Consider the following 26,715-nt stretch of genomic DNA (forward strand, 5'->3'; position numbering starts at 1 on the left):
CTGCAAATCTCAGATGTGGCTGCAAATCAAACACCAATCTCCCCATGTGCAAAGGGAATGGAAGCCTGGACACAAATCTCTGTAGTCATGCTTATCACACCGTTAGCACCATTAACAGCAGCATCTTGCCATAGAAAGGACAGCAATAAATATCAGTTGGTGAGCATGATAAATTATCCCTATATACAACTAATCAAAGGGCCCACTGACCATCAAGTCTTTTAAAATTTAAAGCAAGATTTGCAGATACTAACTACTATATATAAGATAGATAAACAATAAGTTTATACTGTATAGCACAGGGAACTATATTCAATATCTTGTAGTAACCTATAATGAAAATATTAAAACAAATATATGTATGACTGAACTATTATTGCAGTACACCAGAAATTGACACAACATTGTAAACTGACTATACTTCAATTAAAAAAAAATTAAGAAAAAGAATTTAAAGCAAGAGACTTTTTCAGACCTTCAGGGGTTAACTTGGAAGCCATTTATTCCTACAATTCTACTACCTCATTTTAAAAAGTGTTAAATAAAGAGGATCATTTCTAGTTATATCACTGGAATTTTTGAAAACATAAATTGAAAAATTTGATCTATTTCCTAGATGTAATATAGTTTTGTAGAATTAAAACATGTTAAGTGAGCACAATGTAAAAATGAGAAAGAATTTGAGGAACTTCATAAATTTAAGTTTTAACAAAATTGATGTCTAATCTTTGAAATTGGTCAGACATTATACAAATTAAGCAGAGGTTTCCTAGTTATTTATAAAGATGGGGTTTCCCCAGTGAGAATTACCCACTTTGAGCCTGTTTGTTGTGTGTGCTGGGGCTGAGCTTCTGAGGAGCAACAGTCATTACTGATTAAGATCTCTGTTATTTTGTAGCTACTTGAAAGCAGAAGCCATTCTTGAATTCATTCAAAGGCAATTTTAATGTTAAAAACTACAACATGTTCTGCAAAACAAAAACTGCATTTTGCAGTCAACAATTGTGGAATTAGGCTTCTCAATCTCTCAACAAAGACCTCAATTATCTTTGTTTTATAAAATGATGATGTTTTCTAGGACTTTTCTTTGGATGGAATCTTACAAATGCCCTGTTATTCCATTAACCATTTGTTGAGAACTTGTAAATCTCCTCTTAAAGAAAAAAAACTTTAAGAATCCTGCCCATATTCTTAAAATTCACCCATTTCTTTATTTTAGTAACAAATGCAGGGGGGCAAAAAAAAAAAAAAAAAAAAAAAAAACCTAGACAAAACCATCCCAGCTGTTAAGACAAAACTTTCACTGCCTTGTCTCCCATATTTCAGCAGGACTTAACAAATTTTGATTCCATTTGGTGAAGTTAAAATACATATTTAATACATACAATCTTCATACCCCTAGAAAGATGCATTATGTCCGCCTTTGTCTAGTACAAAATCTTAGTTTCTATGCCTTTCATAGAAACCGGTGCAATAGCAGGTGAGTGGATGAAGTACTAAAAGTTGTGTTTCTACAAGGTGTTAACTGTTGGTCTCCTCAATTGAAATTTCTTTACAGCCCTCATTTTTTCCTGTATTTTCACATATCAATTCCTAGAATGTTTCTTTTCATTCTTTCTCCATATTAAAACAAATAAAGATATCAAAAATCTCCCAGTTCTAAGTTCAAAAATCCTTTCTACTCAAACACTTTTACAGATTTAATGTTACAATTAATGATGGAGGCATATATTAATGAGAAACTTGGAAAACCTGTTTTCCTATGAATGTACCCATTGAAGATCAAGTCAGTTCTAAACCTTAACTGGCACTGACCTTTTTTATGAGTGTGATGATTTGGCAAAATACTCTGGTTACTTTGCTGTCTTCTTTGCTTCTTTCCTCAAGATTTAAATGTTAAATGCAAAATTTAGGGCGAAAACTAGACAGCTTATTACAGCACAAAAACTTTTTTTTTTAAAGCAACAGCATATTTACAAAATGTGCAACATGAGAAAATGATCACACTGAGCTTTTTAAAAATAAAAATCAGAAACCTGATCAACTGTCTTTGTGCCATACTGGGAAAGCATAATGGTAAGGGCCTGCAGAGAAAGGCAGATTTTGGGCAAATCCAAATCCTGAATTAGGGATACCGGGTGTTGACTGCAGAAAATCACTTTAAAATAAGACAGGGTAGGCAAAAGCTGAAATAAAAAGATCTCTTTCAGCTGCATGAAGTATAACCTTCAGCATCTGACCTAAAACTAAATCAGTACACGTTTTAAAAAAGGCTAATTCTAGTTGAGAGAGAGTTATAAAAATACTGAGCAAAATAAGAAATTATTTCTCCCTTTCAAAAACTCAGCATGAGATAGAGAACCTACATTTCCAATCCAGTTTTTTTTTTTGTAGGAAATGCTATTGTAATTTAGTATTTATATTCCTTATATCTTAAAAAAAGTAGGTTCCAGTGCCATTTTGCCTGGGTACACAAAAAGGAAGATGAGAAAACCTACTTTACAATGACCTTTATCTTAATACACTATTACCAGAACACTGGAAAATTTAGTTTTCAAAGAGTAGAGAGAAATCCATTTCCAAAGCTTGCATCAGTACATGTTAAAAAAAAAAACAAACCAACTTTTATAAATAATATTATTCTTTCCATCAGGTGACATGTGGATCAGTTTACATTTAAATTCAATGATCAGAAAAGACTGAGGTAGGGACATATGTTTTGCAACTGTATGGAGTGAGATCACACAACTAAAACTGGGTGGGCATTATGAAACTGGGATGGAGACAAATCCGAGATGAGTTGTGATTAGGAAGGGGTAGAGAGGAGGAGTAGAAAAAGTAGAAGCAGGAGGGAAGTAGGTGCTTCCCAAACCATGTGTGTCATCTTTAGGGAGCCAAAGAGCATGCTTTACCTGAAGTTTTGAGTGCTGCTTTAATTAAAATGTAGAGATCAACACATAAATGTAAAGAACCTAAGGTATTTTATAGGAATTCTAATTTCTTTATTCTATGTGTTCAACTATCACTTGACTCATTTCATTCTCCAAAATATATTAAATGCCTGTTATGTGGTTCACATGGTGCTGGGGCTGGGAAAAAAGGAGATAAAAGAAAACACTGTCCCTAGACTTAAAGGGTTCACTGTCCAGTGAGAGAGACAGATGGTTTCACATTGTAGTACTGCCATGTGACAGAGGAGGTAGAGATGGTGAAGAGCTTTGATTCTGAAGCCAGGATTCCTGGGTTTGAATGCTGGTCCTTCTACTTTAGAGCTATACAATATTGAGCAAGCTTCTTACACTTTGGTGCTTCAGTGTCCTTATCTGTAAAGCAGTGCTAATAGAAGTAATTCTCAGTGTTATTATGAAATGAAATGTGCTATAATACACAGAAAGGTCTTAATGGTGTCTGGCTATGATTACTGTTCTTGTTGTAATGGTGTGCAACACATGCTGTGGGAATATGCAAGAGAGGAAGGAGCGAGATGCAGCCCAGATACAGCAGAATAACAGTCAGAGGGCTTTCCAGATGAGCTGAGATTTGAATGGAGTTCTGAAGTCTAGTAGGACTTAAACATAGGTGTGTAAAAGTGGGGGAAATGGTGAGAAAGTGTGGGACAGCTTGTGCAAGTGCATGGGAAGAGAAGTCACTGAGAGTCTGAGATACCTGGAGAGGTTGAAGAATTCTAGGGAATTTAGATTTTTATCCTAAAGACTTTACTCAGTGTTTTTGTCCTTATGCCTGCTGGTCATCTCATTCTTTGTTTTCAATAACAGCCCCACCTCCCCAGCCATTAATTTTGATTCACCTCTATTCAGTTACATACTTCGCTACAAGGTGACCTTATTTAAAAACATATTTAACTAGGTCATCTCTGTTTAACAACCTAAATTTTATCCCTTATTATTCTGTAGACTGAATCTAAATAACATGGCCAGTATCCGAATTCTTCTGCTTTCCAAAAACACGTACACAAATTTACCTCTCTTATTCCCATCTCCTTCCTCTCTTTGCAGATTTTATTCATCCCAGTCTAAATTTACTCAAGCAGTTTCCTCTTTGGAATTTAAATCTCCCTAGATAAATTTTAGTTTTTTAAGAACAGGCTCATCTTTGACCATCCTGAAGAAAAAGTTTGACCAAACCTCACACCATGTTGATAAATTTCTGGCACCACAGTCCCTTGGTTTTGATCTTCACAATCACAAAGCTTAGGCTGACTTTTCCCCACTTCTCTCTCCATCTCGTTCATGCCTTCCTTATGAGTGGAGAGTTTGCCTTCTACATATCTTCCCAATATACACAGAGTACATCTACAGTATCTTGTACACTGAAAAGCCCAACAAATGCTTGTTGGATGAACATGTAAGATATAAACATAGCTCGTAATACAACCTCCTTAATAACATGCCAAGATTATTATGTGAAAGTTGCATTCATCTTCAAAGATCAGCTTACAGAAGACAACTAAGTTGGAAGACAATCAAGATGGCTGATATTTACTTAGGGGTACACAGTTCACATAGATAAGCATAACATTAAAAAAAATTGGAATTCTTTCAATTCCTTTTAAAGTGGAGCTTTAGAAGAATTTTAAAGTTGAACTTCTATTATAAAATGTAAGTAAAGACATAGAGGAATTTAGAACTTAGAGTAAATCCCTGGACATTAGGGTTTAGAAGGAGTAGAACCACCATTCATTCAATGTCTGTTGTGTACCAGTCCTCACAAGACTGATAACTTCATGTAAGTTATCTCAAAAAAAACTTTCCAACATCTCCTTCCAATAGAAGTAATTATCATGATGGCCATTTTATAGCCATTGCTAATGTGGCTCAAAAACTTTAAGCTCTCCTTCCAAAATCTTACATCCAAGTGATGAATTTGGGATATGAATCCAGGTCTGTCTGACTCTAGAGCAAAAGTGCTTTGAGAGGTGGTGTCGACTTCATGGTTAGAATGGCAGTATTTAGATATAGGTTAAATAACTTGACAATTTTGGACAAGTAACAAACTTTCTTCACCTCAGTTCCTCATTTCTTATTAATTTACCCTAGATAATCTCTAAAGCTCTTATAACTAAATACTTGTGAAGAAGTGGCATCTGTTTTTAAAGTCATATTGATTTAAAATCAATGATTTTGAAAGTCAGGGAAAAGTTGTGCATATCAGTGGATTAAATGTTAACTATAGCAGGGATATATAACTAGAGTGAAGGGGTTTATCACTTGATACAGCTTTGTTTGGCATGGTAAAATAATTATCTTTGTAATAAAATAAAAATCTAACAAGTACAGGGAAAACTATAGCATTTTCAGTGGTGAACTAAGTTAGAAAAATCAGTCAGTATCTTTTCTTTTATATAACTTGTTAATCGAGATTGAATAATCTCAAATTTTACCTGATGTACTTTTCACTTGGGCTAGGCTATCTTATAATGTCTTTCTGCATTCTACTCTAGTTAAATATGCATGTTAGAGGAGAGTGACATGATTCTAGATTCAATCATGCGTTGAGTGCTTGTCTTTACTTTCATTACCCTAAAGGAAAAAATCAGTAATCGTAATTTTACTAGACTCTCAAGACTCTAACCTCAGTATTGTGCAACAAAGTATAATACATGAAAAAGAAAAGTCTAGAGTAACACTTATGTATAAGAAAGTTGAATGTGATAATTATCACTAAAATTTCTCTCTTGTCCTGAAGAATCTAGTTAAAATTATTAAGTATCTTGAGTAAATTAGAACTGGCTTAAACCCAGAACTTGTAATGGACGGAATGCAATGAAATGCCAATACACAGAAGGACTCTGATCATGATCAGTTAAAACCGTTTCCCCCCATATTGACTTCTACCATTTGACTCTTGCAAAGAAGGAAGTTAGGTCAGTGCTAATACTGAACGTTCTTCTCTCAAACATAGTCACACTGAAAACTAGCTATATCTTCTTTTGCCTACAAGGTTCTGAGCATCTTGTCACATAACTTCATTAAGTGAAATGAAAATCTTCTTCATCAAGCCATCAGTATGACAGAAACTCCAAGGCATAAACTGCCATTACATTTGAGGACATTTTGATATATTTATACGCTCAGGGTTCAGATCTGGCTTGTAGGAAACCCTAATTAAAACTAGCCGTTAGAGAAAGGAGACTCCAAGAAAAGATAAAAATGAATCCAAGTTACTTGAAAATATAACACAAGCATAAAAATAAGAAATATCATGAAGGCTGAAAGACTGAAAAATTAGGTTTCTTTTTACTACCCTTCACAATGGACTATGATAAAAATTCAGTTCTTTCTGGGTTCCTATAAGTAAAAAATTCTAACAAGCAGAGAACAGAATGAGGACCATGCTCTACAACAAGTAAGTCCAATGCATATTATCAGTATAAAGACCATAGGTAAAAGTGTGTCTCTTTACCACTTGCATTTTCATACACCAAACGGGTAATTCTAGACTATAGTTAAACGACTCCAAATACAGGCTAATAAGCCACACACACACATACCACACAAAATTTAAACATTAACTTAATGGACATATAGCCTTTAAAAAATTGTTTCCCTCAGAAAACATATTTTGTAATAATACAGAAGAAATGTTTAAGGACAAAAAGGAAAGGTTGGTAGGCATACCCCAAATATTTCTGAAGGAAAAGTTTATCGTGAAATCCTACAAATAGTAATGTACAAACCAATTGCCTATTTTCTGACCACAGTGGTAATTATGCTAACTGGAATCATATTTTTGTAAATCAAAGAGAAATTTAAAAATGTGTTTTCCAACTTTAGTTTTAAAGTAGTAATCTAAGTATGTGGTGTAAAAAGTTAGTATTCAGTAAATATGGAGGGTAACTCATACCTTAAATTCCTCCAAGATTTTGTAATTTTTCCCATGATATTCACAAAAGTTTTTCACTTCTTTGCACTCAGGACAGCATCCATTGTGTTCCACTTTAGTACACTTTGGGTGAATTTTAGGGCATTCTGGCTGGTCGCAAACAGGTCCATCCAGAGCACAGACGCATGGACAGTTGGAATGCCCTGGGAAGAATCGTTCTCCCAACTTGTATACAAAGCCGCTGTCATCCACACACCCTTTCCCTCGATAGTCATCAAAAATCAGATTGTCATTACTGGAGGTCTGGTCACCTTCATCAGCAGGATAGTCTTCATGACTGATAGCAGCAGAGGTGACCAATCCAGGGATGACCAACAGAAGTATGCAAGCTTCATGAATATGAAGAGCCATCCCCCTCCTTAAAGGCTTCTGGATGTGCTCCTGATATTAGATACACTCAGCGCCTTCCATGGGAACACAAGAGGGGTAGGCTGAAAATTAAATATTTAAAAAGAACAATTTGACATATATAAAGAGAATATAGATATATTTAAACTCATGCTCTTAACCTGCTTACTTGAGCTAGATCTGGAGGATACCAAGATCTTATACTTAAATACTAAGTTCATGCAACCATCTGTACTTTATTATAAAGTTTGGAGGGTTGATAAATGTGTCCTTTATGGAGTTATTTCACCTAGGAATCTTCAGCTTAAATTTACCTTATGAATTTCAAAGGTCTTGCCTTGTCTAAATTGTAAGAAGTGGTTTCACTGAGACTCCAAGGGGGATTTTACTAGTAGTTCCTTACAAATGACTCAAGAGTATTTGAATTCACCTTCTCTGTTATTCTTTAGACTAATCAGTGGTAGAATGTATGTAGGTTACAATCATCTGTATGAAAACTCAAGAGATTAGTGAGGAAACATCCTACTTCTAAAACAAAGGGAAGAAACCAACAGTTGAGTGTAAATTATAATTGGGTTGAAGCTAGTGTAAAGCCCATAGTTGGAGAACAGTGGTCTCAATATGGGTTACTTGTATTAGTGAGCATGAATCTGGATTTTGAAACATAGTTAAGAAGGAAAATAGAACAACTATTCCACAATGAATAAGAGAAAGAAAATTTTAATAAATAAGCAAATGCCATGTATTAAAAGGATTTGTTAAAAATTTATTTTTATTATTGTCCAAATCTTTACTCAGGAAGTAAGCTTCTAGTGGGCAGGAAAGATGTATCTGTAAATTATTCTTATAGCAGCTTGATTCTAGTATCCATGTAATAAATACTATTCGAATTAATTACTTCAATTTAAAAAAATAAGTCACGTAGTCTTGAAAAACATACTTTTTTTTGACATGCCAAAGATATTTGCATTTAGGCAATTTGCACAAAAATGCCTGTGTAAATAAAACTGGTTATTGAAGTTTCTTAATAAGATGTTGCCACTCATAGGAAATATACCTTATTAATTTGGTGTCATTTACTCTTGTAAACTTCACTTAGTATTAGTGCTTGGTGGGTAGTTTTGGTAGTGGTTTCTTATTTAAATGTTTTAGAGTGACTAACTCATAGAAAGCCTTGGGGAAACTGTGACTTTAGGGAGTAATAGGTAAGAGAAGTGCCAGATAGTTCATTTGCCTATTTAAATGCTACTGGCTTTATGCCAATATTGTTAAAATTATACATAGGACATTTTCAGATCATCTATAAATATTATTCATTGATTTATGTTCAGGTTATAATAGCAAATGGTAAACTCTTAGTCTAACATATATAGGTGATTATTTTAAATGAGCTAAAGATGGCATTAGGAAACTTCCTGAACTATTATATTTGTATTTCAAGTTAGATATGCAAATTTTCATAATAGTAAAATGGAAGGTAGTATAATCACATCTTCCTTAAAGAGAAAACTGCTCTCTAATGTTAAAATTCCTGTGGGGTAGGTAATGCTAACGGAGATAGATTTCTTTTAACAAATGTCAAAAATAATGAGTCATGACAGAACAAAAAAATGCAAACCTATAATTCTACTTGAGAAGCTGGAAGCTCCCTTTGACAAAGCATTTTTTCTCTTAAATTACTACAGAGGCCACAAATATAACAGAAGCTTCTGAAAAAGCATAATTTACTAATTAAGGCATGCATTTATACATCTGTTACATATTTAGAATGTTTATCTTAGAAGAAAAAGGGGCTATTGTGTTTTCTTATAGTTTTTAGTAGTATCTGTCAATACATGCAAGATAAGTCACAAAATACACTATCATTCTGTTTCAAAAGGACAGACAGAAAATCATCTCTGCAAGCTACAGGTAGGCATTAATGTGTCAGGTTAGGGTAGATATAAACTTAAAGGTAAAAGTAAAGGCGTAACACCCACTTTATATAAACATTAAACATACTTTTATTATATGAAATACATTATAAAATCTGTATAGAGAAAACAAGGTGTTTTCAATATAAGAAAGTTATTAGTCATCTTTTTAAAAAAGCATTCTTTATCAATGCACTACTCTAGTGCATTTTAAGATACTATTTAAGAGAAGAAACATTAGAGAAATCAAAATGTTTATCTGAAGATTTTTCATAAGTAAGTAAACATTGCTAAACTGAAGATCACTTCCCAGCTAAACTTTCCCCCCTCCCCATATTGCTACATATGATTTAAAATGACTGCATCTATTTCTTTGAGAAAACAAACATAACTCATGTCATAAGATACACTTACCTAATCACTCTGGAGGTTAATGGTGGTGGTGGGGGTCATAGACCAATATGAACTAAAAGAGCAGGTATGTTTTAGGAAAGCAGTTTCTCTTTAATTATCCAAAGAATACATTTTCAGGCTTGAATTAAAGGCAATCCATTCTACCTCCCATTTCAAACCACAGTCAAGGAGCAGTCTCCCGCCCTTCCAGAGAGAAACACAGCAGACACACATAAGAAATATGCTTTAGACCTGTCTTCAGAATTCAAAGCAAGAAGCAATGCTGGTCCTGTAGCAATCCAGACCCCAGTAGCAGAATCATGTTGAACTTATTTTTAGGCTTTTCCCAGGTCCTTCTATGAAATTTCCTGGCTGATTACGCCTCCTCCACACATGAGTTCACTTACACAGTGTTTGCTACGGCAGTAGAGGTGATTTGGCTAGGCTCTGAGGATCAAAATCAGCAACAGCATGCTGTAGCTTAAAGCCTGCTCCGCCGGCAGTATCATCATCATCATCCACAATACGTTGCTTGAATCCCCTTTTACACATCAGAAAATACTAACTGTGGACGTGAAGGAAAGGAGCAACTTTAGCTGGGTTTCTGCATCACTGGGAGCAGTTTGCAGACTGCTGATTTGGAGCTCATTCTATGCCGGCAGCCGGGAATTCCTCAGCACCACGGACAGCGCCAACAACTGGCTTCAAAGCCCAGCTCAGTCGAAATCCCGAGCTGCTCCTTCAGACCGGGCTAGAGTGTTCTCTAAGCAGTCGCACTTTATACAGAGGATGCGTGCATTAGGAGGGGGAAAGGCATTTTGTATTTGAGACACTTATTTGCATTGAAATTACAGTAAAAGTGAAAAAAATTGTAATTATACCTAATGCATTCTTGCATTGGCTGCAGAGATGAAAGTTCCGGAAGAGCCTTGCATTTAGATTTAAGCCATCTGCAGTCTCCGATTATTAACAGATAAAGCATAATCATTGTCAAAGAATCTGTGAAAATGTATGCTCCCCGATTCTACTTGACCCTTTGGCTGCAGAAAGGCTTCTCCTGTGCTACATGATTAAACTTCAGGTCTTCCTGCAGTTTAAATTTGATTTAAAACAAGTACCTTGGTTCTCCTGCAGTTTGTTTTCTAACATTCAAAATCAATCTCCTGTAATTCATCTACTCTGTCATTAGGCGTCATTGTAAAGCTGTTTCTTCCAAACAGCTAGCAAGGATGCTCTGTCTCGAAATTCTTATCAAAATGAGAAAGAAAAAAGACCCAGATACAAATAAATTAGCAGAAAGGTTTTTTTTTTATTATTATTATTGGTAACAATGTGAGTGCTAAAATGTATATCCAAAGTGTGTTTTAAATCAAATTGCAAATGTTACCTGCTGGCATATTTAACCAGATATTTACTGGTTTGGGACTGTATGAGATATTTTCAAGCTCTAAAGTGAATGTCCTCCACAGTGGGATATGCTGACTGTCAGGACCACATTCGAACGGTGCCGTCAGAACCTCCGGAAAACAGAGTCTCTCCATCGTGAGAAAACACGACCGTGTGAGCCTCACTCTCATGGCCTATCAATTTGTGGATCTGCCCCGATTTAAGATCCAGCAAATGGATAACCCCATTGCCACTTGCCTGAGCTAAAACTCGACCTGACGAGAGAGAGGGAGAGAGAGAGAAAGGCAGGCAGGCAGAATGAGTATCAAAGTTTTATTTCAAGCAGTCACAGTTTATAAGCAACGGAATATACAATTTTGTTTCAGTTATAATTCAGACTCATTTTATTTTAGATGTCAGCCATTAAATATGAACTAACTCCTGGCTGTACAGGAAATAATTCCAGTCAAAATTAAGACATGGCAGTGATTAGATTATAAAATTTTAAAATGCTCTACCTACTTTATATGCAGAGTCATCAAATGCCCTGCTAGTCTCTTTATATTTGAGATTAATAAATAATTTTGAAAAGATGAGATTGAAAACAACTAAGAATGAAGCTTTCTTTTTCAAGTGAATTATTTCTGCAAAACTGTTAAAAAGCATAGGATTCATAATGTATCTATGGCAAAGCTATATATGTACATATATACATACCCACAAGAGATAATTTATATTTAAAATTTGCATTTTACTTAAACTTATATCAAATCATTACTTAGAACTATAGTATACATTTATGCTTTAAAATTGTGACACTCAGCGCATTTATTTTTGAAGCTGAAGTGAAAATAAATACCTCCATTTCAAAGACATCTTAGGTTTTTTCACTCTAATTTAAAATTCTATTAAACTAAAATTTTGTTACATAAGAACTAAATATAGCACAGAGTATTCTCATCATTTTTATACTACATATTTGTTAGTGAATAATTTCCTTAAAGTGGAAAATTTATCGGCAATCCAATTCTGACGAATATTTTTATTAAAGAATTCCAGAAGCAAACTATCAGGGAATTTGGAGGTAAGTAAAGGCAATAGAATATGTCTACATAAGCTCAGTACATGGAGTAAATAAATGACATTAGTATTAGCCAGGGGATTATCTAATCATACTTAGAAGACATATATTATCTTTCCACTAATAACCTTTACAATTTATTAACTAAAAAATAAAATTCATTACACTCTTTCAACATGGCAGATACTAGATTTAGTACCTAACATAGGTAATACCATATAATCTTTACAATAGTTAAAGAGAGGCTTGGAAAGGCTGGATAACTTGCTTAAGATGACACCCTAGGAACGGAGGAAACTAGTATTTCATCACAAGCACTTTGAATCCAGAGCCTGGGCCTTCATTGTGTTTTCCACACCCAGCATAGCATTGCTATCAGTGATGCCTTCTTGACAGATGTCAAGTAGGTGATAGACTGTAAAAGTAGAATCTGTCCAGTCCGTAATAAAAATTCTCTGGCATCACCAAAAAACTCATAGAGAAATAGTTAATCACAAATTATAACCCAAGTTGCCATGAACATCTCTAAAACAGAGAAAAGTTAAGTTATATAAGTAAAGCTAACCATGATAAATATGGCCTATTTGCAAACCTTTGTATCTGCTGGGCTTCTTCATCTACAACAAAGCCTGACACAGCAAAGATCCTTAGGATGGATTAGTGTCCAAAGCAGCCGATGTGAATATTTATTATAAACCCTCTTCTACTAAGTCTTTGCTGACAGAGGCATTACATATGGATTTCACTTCCAGTTTCACTCTATAGGCAATTGTTTGTGACTTTCCTAAGGATCAACTTTTTTCTTGTAGTCTTCGTACAACAGCTAGGAAAGTGGTAAGTATTATTTTCTGATTTTGAAACCAAACAAAACCAAACAGAATCAAAGCTCACCAAGTAAAAGGGATTTCAAGATTTGCAGATACTGATTGGTATATATAAAATAAACAAGTTCTACTGTATAGCACAGGGAACTATATTCAATATATTGTAGTGGCTTATGGTGAAAAACAACATGAAAATGAATATATGTGTATTTGTGTGTGACTAAAGCATTGGGCTGTACACCACAAATTGACACTGTAAACTTTTTTTTCTTCTATTTTTATTTAAGTGTAGTCAAAGTAAAAGGAAAGGATTTAGCTTTTAAACCATTATCTTTTGTTGAAGTCAAATCTGTAAAAATTGTAACTGGAAATTATTTATGACGGTTCTTGGTAATTTCTGGAAGTTTGTTCAATAAAATAGAGAAAATGATAATATTGGAACTTAATGACAGGATTATATAATTCAGTAGCATTGAGCCTCAGATACTTCAAAAATATGTCTTTGTTAGAACAGATTTGAGTCAGCAAGTTTAGAGTGAGCTTTCTCAGGTTTACTTAACTCATTTTCAAAAGACTGCAAGATTGTGTGTATATATTTATATATATACACTTCCTAAAAGGGGTATAAATTTATAATCATGTTCAACTCTGAAGTATATTAGATTATTACATGACATATAGTGTCTGACCTAAAACTGGTTTTACTGGAAATGGAGATTGAACTCTTTCTAAGTTACAAGATTTTCAAAACTACTTACCAGGATGTGTCGGTTACTACTTTTAGTATCTCGTTGGTGTGAGAGAGAGGTGGCACTCTCAAAAAAAAAAAAAATTTTGAAGTATGATTATTGGTGGCATCCCTGGAAAGTAGAGTGTTTACAAACATGTGCATGGCTGTCTTTCTAAATATCCTGGTTATTGGCAGTAAATAACAAACTATGCGATGAATCACTTGTCACCTCAATCTTAGGGTCTTAATGATGAATTTATGAAGAATAGATGATTTGCCTGCATCCAACTTGGTCAGTGGAATTAAAATATGGTAGATATAAAATTTTAAATAGTACAAGTTTTCATAAATCCTCACAGTACTAATAATGGTCATGTTAAAGTAAATATGCCTCTTTAAAAATGTGAAATAAAAATAAATGATTATATTTATTTCTACTTTAAATTTTATAACATTTAATAAAATATTTAACCATTATAACCTTTTAATAAAATATTGTCTTCTAACATACAATCCCTGAGTAGATTATATAAAATACCATTTAGCATGCTATTTTAAGAATAATTATACTAAATTATCAATGTACACATTCCACAAATATAATATGGGTTAAAACTATAAGATTAAAAAACAGTAGGATAGTTTGTCAACATTGATTTTAAAATAAAAATAGCTAAATTGATTTATATTTAAAAATATAACTATTTGAACCTCTATCTACTATGTAAAAAAAATGATTTGCTTTTTTTTTTTTTTTTTGGTTAATATTTATTGGGATGCCCAAATTTTTCACAGAATGAGAAGAAAATAGGCAGTCTGGGGAGACTGACATGATTATATAATTGGTATTCTTTTATATAAGTTAGTGAACAGCAACAATGAGTGGTTATGACTATCTCTTCATTCATATATTCCTAAAAAAATCTTAATACTTATTTTTATTTATCAAGACTTCATAGTATTTTCTCATTGATCAAATCACCGTCTTCTTTGTTCACCAATAGGTTTGAATGAGGATAACATGTATTGCCATCCATTTTACTCAGATCCAGTAAGTAAACCTATTGGATTAATTTGTCAACGTCTTTTGACTTAGGGAACAAGTCTAAGAATTTCACCTACATTCAAAGTATTGCTCTATTGGATGAGCCAACAAACCTTTAAAAATAAGTATTTCTCTCAAATTTTAGTTGTAAATAAACTTATAAGTTAAGATGATATAGCTTCTTTATATTTTGTTTTTAAAAAGCAATTTCTTTAATAAAATAAGTCTAGTAATATCTTGAGCAAAGCAATCTTGATCAAATTTGGTATAAAAACCTGAATCTTTGAATGTGCTTTCTAATATAAGCATCATTAGCAATAGAATCTCTTCAAGTTTATGAAATGAATTAGCCCATAGAAATTGGTAACCTTTTATCTGGATATATGCAATCACTTTGGATAAACCAACATAAATCAGAGACTCAATCACATGCTAACAAAATGTGCAAATAAAATGTTGGCACTTTTCAAACTAAAGAATTTTAGTTTTAGATACATACATGTGTGAAAATTCTATTTGACTTTGAGCGTATACACCTAAAATAGCCAAGAGTTATCTTAATCTTTCCAACACTTACCTCCTAACCTCGACAAATTCTTCTTATATTTAGGAATTCTGCATAACAACTATTGCAATATTTTTGACACTAAGTATGAAACTTGATATAATCACTGCTTCATGCATGCTTGCTGCAGGAGGAGTTGTGGTATGATATAAATAGTAGTACGATATTTTTTGAAAAGAATGTATGAGGCTTTTTTCTTTCAGGGCTGCTAGAATGAGTTCCCAGTAGCCATCATTTATTGAGCATCTAGAACTCTAGAGCTGCACCTGTTACCGCACACGTTCTGCACACAACCCTATGAAGTAGATACCCTCACTTTTAGCAAATGAAGGAGGAGACTCAGAAGGTAAAGCTGGGAACTGAAATAGCTATTATTTAACAACTCTTGCTTCATTTACAGGCTTTAAAATTTCTTTCATAAATTAAGACTCAGATAAATGTGACACTTGGGGCTTCTCTATGATTTCCTAAGTAAATAGGCTCAAATTTAATGCTTATGTTAATCTCATAATTATTTTCTTCAGTGTTGATTTTACTGCTTTGTAAAACTTGAAAACTAAAACATCGATGTTCTTGCAGGAGTCAGAATTCATTTATATCAATTAATTCTTAAATGCACATATTGTAGCGCATTATTGTACATACTAAAAGTTTTTACCTAACCGATAACTAAAAGGACTTATGTTATATCCCTTCCCACATCTCCAGAAAAATTATATGCCTACTTCTTTCATTTCTATTTTGAACACTATATTCTGTTTATCATACTCCCAACTGCAGTGACAATCATTTCACACCTTTTCTCCTTCTCCATCCTCAACCCAAGTTTTATCTATTTTTCTTTACTACTTTTCTATAATTTGCCCATTTCCAACTGTTATATCCACACTATTGAACTCCTTATTTTTAGATGTCAGGACCATTGAAAAGATACCCCAAGTGATTTTTTGTATAATTTCTTTACTTTTGAATCTACCTATATTAATTCCTACAGCTTTCTCCAATCATTTCACTCCCATCCTAAAATACCATAAATTTGAACTGAACAACAAAAACAGTAGAAACAGTGACAACACTGAGACCCCTTACAACTCTGACATTCAGGTTTGGTTTTGTTTTTTTTTAGAGCCAATCATCTCATTTTATGTATACACAGCTGAGATGAAGTGACTTGCCCAAGGTAAGAAAATGTACTCATAGCAATTGTAGAGCCTGGTTACAATCAGATCTTTGACTCTTAAATAAGTGCTCTTTTTACTATTTCCTTCTGACCCTGAATAATGTCTTAGGATAGAGAGCTTAAAAGTCATGCTAAGATACTAATACAAATCTGCATTTACTCACATAAGTACACTCTTACAAGAACCCTATGTTCTCCATCAAAATTTTGCTATCACTTGAGCATATTTTTCACTCCCCCACCTTTGAGTTATTGCTTCTGTGATTCCCTCTGGTAGATATTCTTATCTCCATGGTCCCCTACCTTATCTTCCTAAAAAAAAGTCAACCCATTGATTAAATCCCAGTTTACTAAGCTGGTACAAGGCATCCCTAGTGAGGAAGATCTTTCTTTTCTGAGCATTTGTTGCATTTTATGCATACTATTTATGTGGTAATAAGATGCCATAATTTATAGTTAACCATCTATTTTTCTTGCCTTCTTAACTTTGTAATTACTCAAGAACGGAGTCATGTACATTTTTACTTTCACCCCAGTTTAGCACCTAGGCTGCTGTAGTCAATACTCAGTCATAATAGTAAGTTTTCACAACTACCTTTTTTAGTCCTTTTTACTTGCCAAGCACTGTTCTAAGCACTTTATACACATTATCTCACTACTTTTTTTTTTAAAACAACCCTATGGGGGTGAATATATACCTGCATTATCCATTTATAGTAGCCACTACTCACATATGGCTATTGAGCATTTGAAATGCAGCTACTACAAATTGAAATGCACTGTAATTGTAAAATGCTTACCAGATTTTAGAGACTTATTATAAAAAAAATGTAAAATATTTCATTTATAATTTTTATGTTGATTACATATCACAGTGATGCTAGTTTGGCTATATTACAGTAAATAAAATACATTTTAAAATTAATTTCACATGTTTTTTTAAAGACATGGCTACTAAAAATTTTAAATGCTATATATAGTTCACATTATTTTTCTACTGGACAGTGGTAGCATATATTCTGTTTCAGAGAGGAGAAAAAACAAGACAGAGAAAGATAAAAGCAACTTCTCTAAGGCCAAAGCTTGTAAGTGCTGGAATTTGGTCATGAGGCCTCTATGACTCCAACGCCAATGCTCTTATCCTCTACGTCATGCCCTAATACCTCCAGATGAATTTTTATCGATTGACTCAATGTTGTCTCTTCTGTTGTGATTAAGCGGCCCCTTCTAAAATGTAACATGAGTCAGAGTAAATATCTCTTGGGTGTACAGCTCCAGTTTCCAGCTGAATCTATGCTTGTTCCTAGGAATACTTTCAAATTAATTTCTATTTAGGCACAAGAAATATTTCAAAAATTTCATTTCTGTGGTTACCCTAGTGGTACTTACTGACTCTGAGAATCTTATTGTACAATTAGCTTCCTGGGAATAAGTGAAAGCAGCCTTTATTCTTGTAGGACTCAAAGAGCCCATCCGTATACCCAAGATTCAATAGTGCCTGAATGAGCAGAAAAGATACTGTCACATCTTTAGGTGAGTGTTTTCTATAACATCTTAATATAAATGTACTTTATTTTTGCTCTCAGGAAAACAAACTAGAATACATCATCCATCTAATGCTTATGCTTTCAACATTGACTAGTATTATTTCCTCAGACTCACCCAAGTGATATTTTTCAACACAGTAAACATTTTATCCAATTCCTTACATGAATTGTTCATGAAAACAGTTCTTGTTGAAAGATTTTAACTTAATTTGTTTTGCATAAAAGATTCCTTCAGAATTAAAGATAAAATTAAATTATTAGATTAATAAAGTAAAATCATCTAGAGATACAGGGACCTTTCCAGCTGTCAATATGACAATTAATACTCCCTGAAATTCCAAATAAAAATCATGAGCTGAATCTCTCAAAGACTAAAGGCTGCTTTCCTAAGTCTTTCACTTATTCCCAGGAAGGGAATGAAATATGGCCTCCTTGTTAGACAAGAACTTTTCTACATGGGCTGTCTTCTGAATATTACAGAAATCCTGTGTGAGATGCACCTGAAGTCCTAAAAATTAAGTAAAAAAAATTTACTTGATTTTTCAATCAAGTAAAAATTAGTGGTCAGGTTTTAAGAAGGTGCTGTTTCAGGGACACTTGCCATGGTAGTTTAGTCACTGGCCAAAAGAATACCATTTTGTAATGGAATATTCAGATAAAGAAAATAGGTACTTCATGAAATTCACTAGGTCAGGTTGGCAGGAATCTTTGAGTTGTTGTTGTTGTTGTTGTTGTTAAAATTCACAACACCACTTAATGTAGCAAGAGTTAGAAGCCAAGCTTCCTTGGAAAAGTCCTTAATTGCTCTATTATTTACCCAATGAGCCATCAGCTATCATGTAGTATAAGCCACAGCAACTGTGGATACATAGATTGTTTGGGTCAAAGATGAATAGAGTCCTATTTAATGAGACTCACTGAATGCTGTATCTATTAAAACTATAAACTTCTTGTTAGAAAATTAATTCAGAAGGCTTATTTTTCTTATTACTCTGTCTACATATGTAACGCATGTATTAGCAAAATTGTCACAAAGTGCACTTATATGTTTAATCATATTACAAAAATATAATTTGCCAGCAATATTATAAGTCAACAGTTGACTAAAACTATCAAGTTTTCTATTTATACTATCAGGAATAGCTTTGTTTTGGATTAAATGCATGTGTCTGCATGAATGGAATTCTGTTGTAAGAAACAGAAGCTGACTCAAAATTTTTAAGCTTTTTACAAATAATGAAAATGGGAATGAAAATACATCATTACATTTCTCATTAAAATAAGTTCAGTAATTTCTTGTGATTATTCATGCTCTGATTAAATTTCAAGCAGTATGTTCCCACCAAAAAACAAACACCCATTTTACATTTCATTTCAATTAGTCTCATACACAGATCATAGGAAACTTATCACAAATACACATGAATGAAGTCTAAAACAGTTGTAATGCCGTATATGAAATAACATATCAGAGTGGAGAAGGGAGGCTTTGATCAATAAGGAAATGATTTTTATACACATCAGAACCAATTTGAAGCAATTCTCTCAATCAATATAGATAGGCAGAAACGCTTCTCAGCATTTATTACCTGTGGAGAGCATTATTGATTAATTGTATTGATTTTTAGAATGCATGTGGAGAGGCAGCTGTTGTTTCTTTAAAAGATGCCTCAAAATGAAAAGTATCAAGAAACTCGTAAGTTTTGAGGATTTGCATTAATGGCTCAACGTGGGTCGTTACTCAGAATTTCAAAAACGTCATTGAAGGAGATGTGAAATTTGATTTAGTTTATTTTGTACCCTATTCCTGATCAATACATTTTAGAAAAAAAAATTTCTTGGGAATTTAACTTGCCTAAGTGCTAGTAACAATGCATAAACTTTTCCACTATTTTTTACTATGTATCTCCTCTTGCTAAAAGGTTTAAACTTTTCTCTTGTAGGCAAGAACTGCTTGAACAAGGATTAATTTGAGTCAAAGTTTAAATATAGACTAAAAAATAAATGCATTTTAAATTTCTTTGGGTAAAAACTCGTATCATAAAAAATGGCAATCGAGGGAAAGTTTCACTATCTTATTTTAGGACTCTAGTCAAGCAGATGTGTTTACCTTATTTAGAATAGACAATGTATTTAATGGATACAACAAACAGAGGATGAAGACACAATCTATTATTATTATGAATGTTGCTTATTAAGCAAGTGAATTTTGTTCACAGACTATGTTTTATATATTTGCCCTAAAGTTTTAAACAAATAGGGCAATTATTTTTTTCTTTTACTTGAAATCCACATGGTATTTAGGAAGGCAGTTCTTTGATACTGCAGAAATTCCTAAAATTCAGCAGGTGAATAAATTTAAAAAGTCAAGTCTTTTTCCTGCTAGGAACAGAGCTTTTGGTCTTACCATATGTAGTTTTTAAACTATGGCCCCCCTCCTAGGAGAGCATGAATGAATAACGTCTTGAACAAGAACTTTCCTACATGAGCTGTCTTCTGAATATTACAGAAATCCCGTGTGAGATGCACCTTAAGTCCTAAAAACGTCCTATCAACAGCCACCTGCTTTCATTAAGAAATCCTTGTAGACCTGTTTCCTAACTTGGTCTTCACCTATGCAGCTGATCAGTGTTGAAATAATATTTATTCAGGGACCCATGCACCTGGAGCTTTGCAAACATTTCAGAAAAGCTTTTGCTGATGTCAGAGGAAAATCTAGTTTCAGTTCAGTTCTGGGAATCAGATAAGCTATGATAAAGTGAAGTTCAGTGCAAATTATAGATCACAGTATTTTGTTGTTCATGAGTAGAGAAAGGACCTGAAGGCTTGTATTTTATAACAATTAAAGCTAATTTTTAAATATTACTATAAAGTAATTAAAGAACTTTTAGTATTTCTCATTTTTAACTACTTAAACCATAATACTTACTACAGTTTAAAAATCAGAGTTCTAATACTCTGGAAATTTTTCTCTTTATAGAGATTTGTGTATGCACTAACTTCATCATAAAGGAATTCTTCCTGAATGGGGAGTCTTGTCTGTGGGGAAGAAAATACTGTCAGCTTCTGTAATGTTGAGTTGATGAATAATTAATAATTGCATCTTTATTTTCAGAACTTTTTTCCTACTCCAGGGCAACACTGTCCGTCAGGTGACAGTGGTTAAGTAATAGCTCAGCATCACTACACCATTAATAGTTATAGTGAAGAATACGCATATGTATCAAAGATTTATAGACAGATGATAGCCCCTTTACCCACTGCCAGGAAAAGAGAAAGAATGGCTGGGATACCAATGAGAAAGTTTTTATTATCTTTTGAGTATAGAGTGGCTAAATAAATTAAAGATGATATAATTTGTTGGTTTGTAGAAAATCATTAAACTCCTTGAAATCATAGCAAGATTAGCCTAAATTCCAAATCTGTCATAATTCATTACCTGAGGAGATACACAGACTAACACCTAAGTGATATGTTACCTTCAAAACTATCTGCTATCTGAAGGGTTTGACAGTAGATAATAAGTGGAAGCCAGTGGTTTTATCTTCTTTTTCCTCAGTATTTTCTATTATATGATGTACTTACAATCACAGGTTAAAGCAGTACTGTCATGTTATATAGAAAGATATTGAACAGAGAAGTTAGGTAACTTCAAGATAAGAGAGCTAGTGTTAGAGCAAGAATGCCAACCCAAGATTGCTGTAAACCTTTTCTACCCTATAGACTGGGGGAAAACAAAAGTAGTTATGCAAGGAAGCTAAGCTAATTTGGCTGTTAGATGAAGTACTAAATAAATTTATATTAACTCATAATTCTGCGAAGGCATCTTTATGGAAATCTGAAGTAATATTCTAGTGTATTGTATTCTGATGGCCGGGCTTTGTATCTCATAGAAAATTTAAAGCAACAATGTGATTAGTTCTTTACTCATTCTTTGTCCATCACACTTTCTCATTCTTACTCTGTTAACATGGCATTCCAAGTTGTTTCAAACAGGCTTTTGCTAAAAGCTAGGAGACAACTTGAGATTTAGGGCACTGATGAATATCTGGGGTTAAAGTAACAAGACAGAAATGATTAATATGTGTACATGAGACAAAAATGACAAAGCTGACATTCTTTCAGCTCTGCTTTTTGCAGTGTGGATTTACTCTTAGGCAGGCTCTTTCCACTTGGTAGTCCCAGCAGGTTTAGAGGCTCCAAAACTTAAGATCCATGGAAAGAGTACCTTTATTGCCCAGCAGTTTTATATTGGGTACAAATGGCCCTCGTTGGCTAGCTGGGATCATGTGCTTATCCCTGAACCAGTTATCATGGTTGCCCAGTAGAAAAGTGTGATGACCCAGGCCAGGGCTGAGTGCCCACTACAAAAACTGAGAGTGTGCAAGAATTACCCAAAGGAAGATCAAGATGCTGTTTGTTTAAGAGAAAGGGACACCACTGAAACAGTGCTTTACTTTCCCACTGTTTTTTCCATTTGGCAATCCAACTCACTCCATAATCTTGCTTCCTAAAAGACTCCAGTGCAATTAAACTACATCTGGCTTCACTAAGAAATCAGCACAATTATTTTGTTAGACAGATTACCAATGTTTAGAGTCCCTTGACATACTGTAAAATGCAGAAAAATCCCAAGGAAAATTACAAGGACAGTGAGGGTGAAATGGGAGTTACAGTTGCAAAAGAACAGAAAGAGATGAATACTCTGTGACAAGCAGTATGTGTTAGGAAATGAAAATTATTCCCAAATTCAGGCCTCTTTTGCATTGACTAGATACTATGATTATTAATACCCGAATTACATTCATATACCAATGTATGCCTGCCAAAAAAATATCATCCAAGAAAGTCATACTAAATTTCCTTTAAGTTAAATAATTGTTATAATCTCTATAATTAAAAACATGTATTAAAATTCACAAACAATAAAATAAAAAATATTTTAAAAAGAAACATATAAAGACTTAAGCATAAGACAAGATACAATAAACCTCCTAGAAGAAAATACAGGCAAAACATTATCTCACATACATCTCAAAAATGTTCTCCTAGGGCAGTCTACCCAAGCAATAGAAATAAAAGCAAGAATAAACAAATGAGACCTAATTAAACTTACAAGCTTCTGCACAGCAAAGGAAATCATAAGAAAAACAAAATGACAACCTACAGAATGGGAGAAAATTTTTGCAAAAGATGAAGCCAACAAAGGCTTGATCTCCAGAATATATAACCGGCTCATCCGACTTAATAAAAACAAACAACTCAATCCAAAAATGGGCAGAAGACCTAAATAAGCAATTTTCCAAGGAAGAAATACAAATGATCAATAGGCACATGGAAAAATGCTCAATATCACTAATTATCAGAGAAATGCAAATCAAAACTACAATGAGGTATCACCTCACACCAGTCAGAATGGCCATCATTCAAAAGTCCACAAATGACAAATTCTGGAGAGGCTGTGGAGAAAAAGGGACCCTCCTACACTGCTGATGGGAAAGCAGTTTGGTGCAGCCACTATGGAAAACAGTATGGAGATTCCTCAGAAGACTAGGAATAGACTTACTATATGACCCAGGAATCCCACTCCTGTGCATATATCCAGAAGGAACCCTACTTCAAAAAGATACCTGCACCCCAATGTTCATAGCAGCACTATTTACAACCTCCAAGACATGGAAACAGCCTAAATGTCCATCAACAGATGACTGGATAAAGAAGAAGTGGTATATTCATACAATGGAATGCTGTTCAGCCATATAAAATTGACAATATAGTGCCATTTGCAGCAACATAGATGTCCCTGGAGAATGTCATTTTAAGTGAAGCAAGCCAGAAAAAGAAAGAAAAATACCATATGAGATCACTCATCTGTGGAATCTAAAAAAAGAGAATGAACATAAATATAAAACAGAAAGACTCATAGACATAGAATACAAACTTGTGGTTGCCAAGGGGGAGGTGGGTGGGAAGGGACAGACTGGGAGTTCGAAATTTGTAGATACTAACAGGTATATATAGAATAGATAAACAAGATTATACTATATAGCACAGGGAAATATAATTGTAATGTTTTATATATCTATATATCTCTATATATCTCTATATATATATTTATAATCTTAGGATGATCTTATCCTAAGTGATAAAAGTAGGTGCTTTGAATATCTTTTTAAAGTCTAACTTTTGTACATAATTCTAAGTTAGCATTCAAAAGGTCTTCTCTAAATTGTGAACCCTATCATATAATTTTAAATATTTAGTTTTAAAATGAAATACTAGGATTTTTATACTAGTATAGGAAGCAGTTATTTAGCCAAAGAATAGATAGTAATAAGCTATGCTAATATTGAAAAATAATTATAGCTCAAACTCAAAAATTAGACTCCTAAAATCACTATACACTGCCAATTGAACTTAAAAAAAATTGCCTATGTTGATGTGGCTTATATCATAAACACTAAAATAATACAAAGATTGTCTTAAAAAAAAAAAAACCACTATCATAACCAGAAAGCAGATTGAAAACACAGAACGAATTTCTTGGCCCACACTCTATGAATTGGCCAATCATAGTGCCCAAATACACCAGATAATTGTTCCACCATCTGCTTCACATTGCTTACATAGTTCTGATAGTACATTTCCTATGACTGGAGACAGATTCCATTAAAAAAATTAAACATGATTTGGACTTTCTAAATTAGGATATTTTTCAAAATAGAACAAAAATTGTTTTTAGAGCAAATCTAAAGCTTTATATGGTCCTCTTTTAATATTTCTCATGTATAACATTTTCCTGATTTTTTAACTTAATGTTACTAGTGTTGTAAAGCATGAGGAGATCAAAATACTCCTAGTTTTTAATCAAATGCAAATATGCCTCTGGAGATGGATAGGGTCTTGTTTAATCCTGCATATAAAACACATGCATACTTTGACTTAAATAATCCTAACTTATATGAATGGCAATTTACTTAACTAGATAACTGTTTTGTAATTTTGGCAAAGATATTTATAAAAAGTATTTCATCTTTTTCCTAAGTCTCATCTATTATATACTTAATCCAATCAGTATCTTACCTTTCATGTTTATTGTTCACTGAACTAGTCTAAGAGAAAAAAGTAACACTTTTTTTAAACCCAATTCTAGATATTCTTGAACCAAGCTTTTCCAGCTGGTGATGGAAAGGATGTGGCAAGACAAAGTCAAATCTTGCATATTTCCTTCAGAGGCTATCAGCCCAAGAGCAGGGCATAATTGTAGGCAAACTGTATTTTATCATTTAAGCAGGACAGGGATAAGCTACCCAGAAGTCATCTAAGATTCATAAAAATGTCTTTAATTTCAAGAGGAGAGATTGAAAGGCTGGTTCCATATAAGATATTTACATTTTAGATAAATTTTAATTTTAATTGAGGAAATACATGACATGGTTAAAGAAATCAACAAGTTCTACAGGCTAATTAAAAGTACTTTTCTGCCCTACCTCCTCTCACATCACTCAGGCTCATTCCCCAAAATGCCTATATAAAATCTTTTTAGCTGCTTCTTTTGAATTTGCCTCCCTATTGGACAGTAATTTGTCTCACTGCTATTTCTTAATGTATCAATTTCAGACATTTTCCATGGAATTCCTATTAAGGGAGAATAGTAGACATGTGTAATTATGCTCACTTCTTATCTCTCCACCCTTCCAACTAGTTTAAATTACAATTCTAGTTTCAGTATTAACAAATTCAGTTAATATTGAGCTGAGTTACATTATTATGACATCTACACATATCATTCAGTGCTAACCCAATTAGGGTGCTCTGATTACATATCCCTTGTTGCACAAACTTACTTCCCAGATTTGTTTTTCCTTTCTGGGTTAGTTTTCTATACACGTATCACTAATCAATCCTACTCTTCTCTAGAAGTGTAGAACTTCTTTCAGTACTATTTATTGCATGATCAAATACATCGTTTATTTCTGGATTCTTATTTCCTGGAGACCATACCTCCAAAACAAGAGTTTGGTTGCATGGGGAAAGTGTATCTGAGGATTCCTGAGAAAGGGTGTATGTGGGGATGAAATTCTGAGTGGGAGGCAAACTGACATTCTCATTGTGTGACCCTCATGTTAGTATCTATCGACATTTTACTTGGGTCCTCTTCACTTCTTCCAGCAGTGAACACCAACTGGTAGCCTGTGTTCCAGGAGCTGGATGAGGTGAAGGGTGGAGACAATCTTGTTGGTCAAAATCCATGTTTTGCCTATCAAATTACCCAGGACATTTTTTTATAGAACCGAAACAAATGATCATAAGATTTACATGGAATCACACAGACCCAGAATTGCCAAAGCAATATTGTAGAAAAAGAATGAAATTGGAGGAATAACCCTCCCAGACTTCAGACAGTATTACAGAGCTACAGTAATCAAAAACAGTATGGTATTGGCACAAAAACAGACATATGGATCAATGGAACAGAATACAGAGCCCAGAAATAAATACACAGCCCTATGGTCAATTAATCTTCAACAAAAGAGTCAAGAATATACAATGGAGAAAAGACAGTCTCTTCAGCAAATGGTGTTGGGAAAACTGGATAGCACATGTAAATAAATGAAGGTAGAACACTCCCCCACTCCATACACAAAAGTAAACTCAAAATGGCTTAAAGACTTAAATATAAGGCAAGACATAATAAATCTAGAAGAAAACATAGGCAACACATTCTCTGACATAAATCTTAGCAATGTTCTCCTGGAGCAGTCTACCCAGGCAATGGAAATAGGAGCAAAAATAAACT

General features: G+C 33.7%; 2 protein-coding genes and 1 long non-coding RNA gene across 3 annotated transcripts in view; 1 reads left to right on the plus strand and 2 right to left on the minus strand.

The window, feature by feature from the left end:
• The window catches only part of LOC141577731 (uncharacterized), a 222,323-nt gene that overhangs the window by 160,803 nt on the left and 34,805 nt on the right, over positions 1-26,715 (plus strand). The gene's annotated exons all lie outside the window — the stretch shown is intronic.
• The window catches only part of VWC2L (von Willebrand factor C domain containing 2 like), a 235,950-nt gene that overhangs the window by 14,997 nt on the left and 194,238 nt on the right, over positions 1-26,715 (minus strand). Inside the window, exon 2 of the mRNA XM_074364051.1 lies at positions 6,865-7,334. Within this exon, the coding sequence (XP_074220152.1) occupies positions 6,865-7,254 (390 nt within the window). The 5' untranslated portion in view covers positions 7,255-7,334. The remainder of the gene's footprint in view (positions 1-6,864; positions 7,335-26,715) is intronic.
• SPAG16 (sperm associated antigen 16) overlaps positions 9,545-26,715 on the minus strand; it is a 777,122-nt gene continuing 759,951 nt past the window's right edge. The window contains exon 16 of the mRNA XM_010960056.3: positions 9,545-11,218. Coding sequence (XP_010958358.3) covers positions 11,043-11,218 — 176 coding nt within the window. The 3' untranslated portion in view covers positions 9,545-11,042. The remainder of the gene's footprint in view (positions 11,219-26,715) is intronic.

The sequence above is a fragment of the Camelus bactrianus genome, chromosome 5, assembly GCF_048773025.1.
Source record: "Camelus bactrianus isolate YW-2024 breed Bactrian camel chromosome 5, ASM4877302v1, whole genome shotgun sequence".
NCBI lineage: Eukaryota > Metazoa > Chordata > Mammalia > Artiodactyla > Camelidae > Camelus > Camelus bactrianus.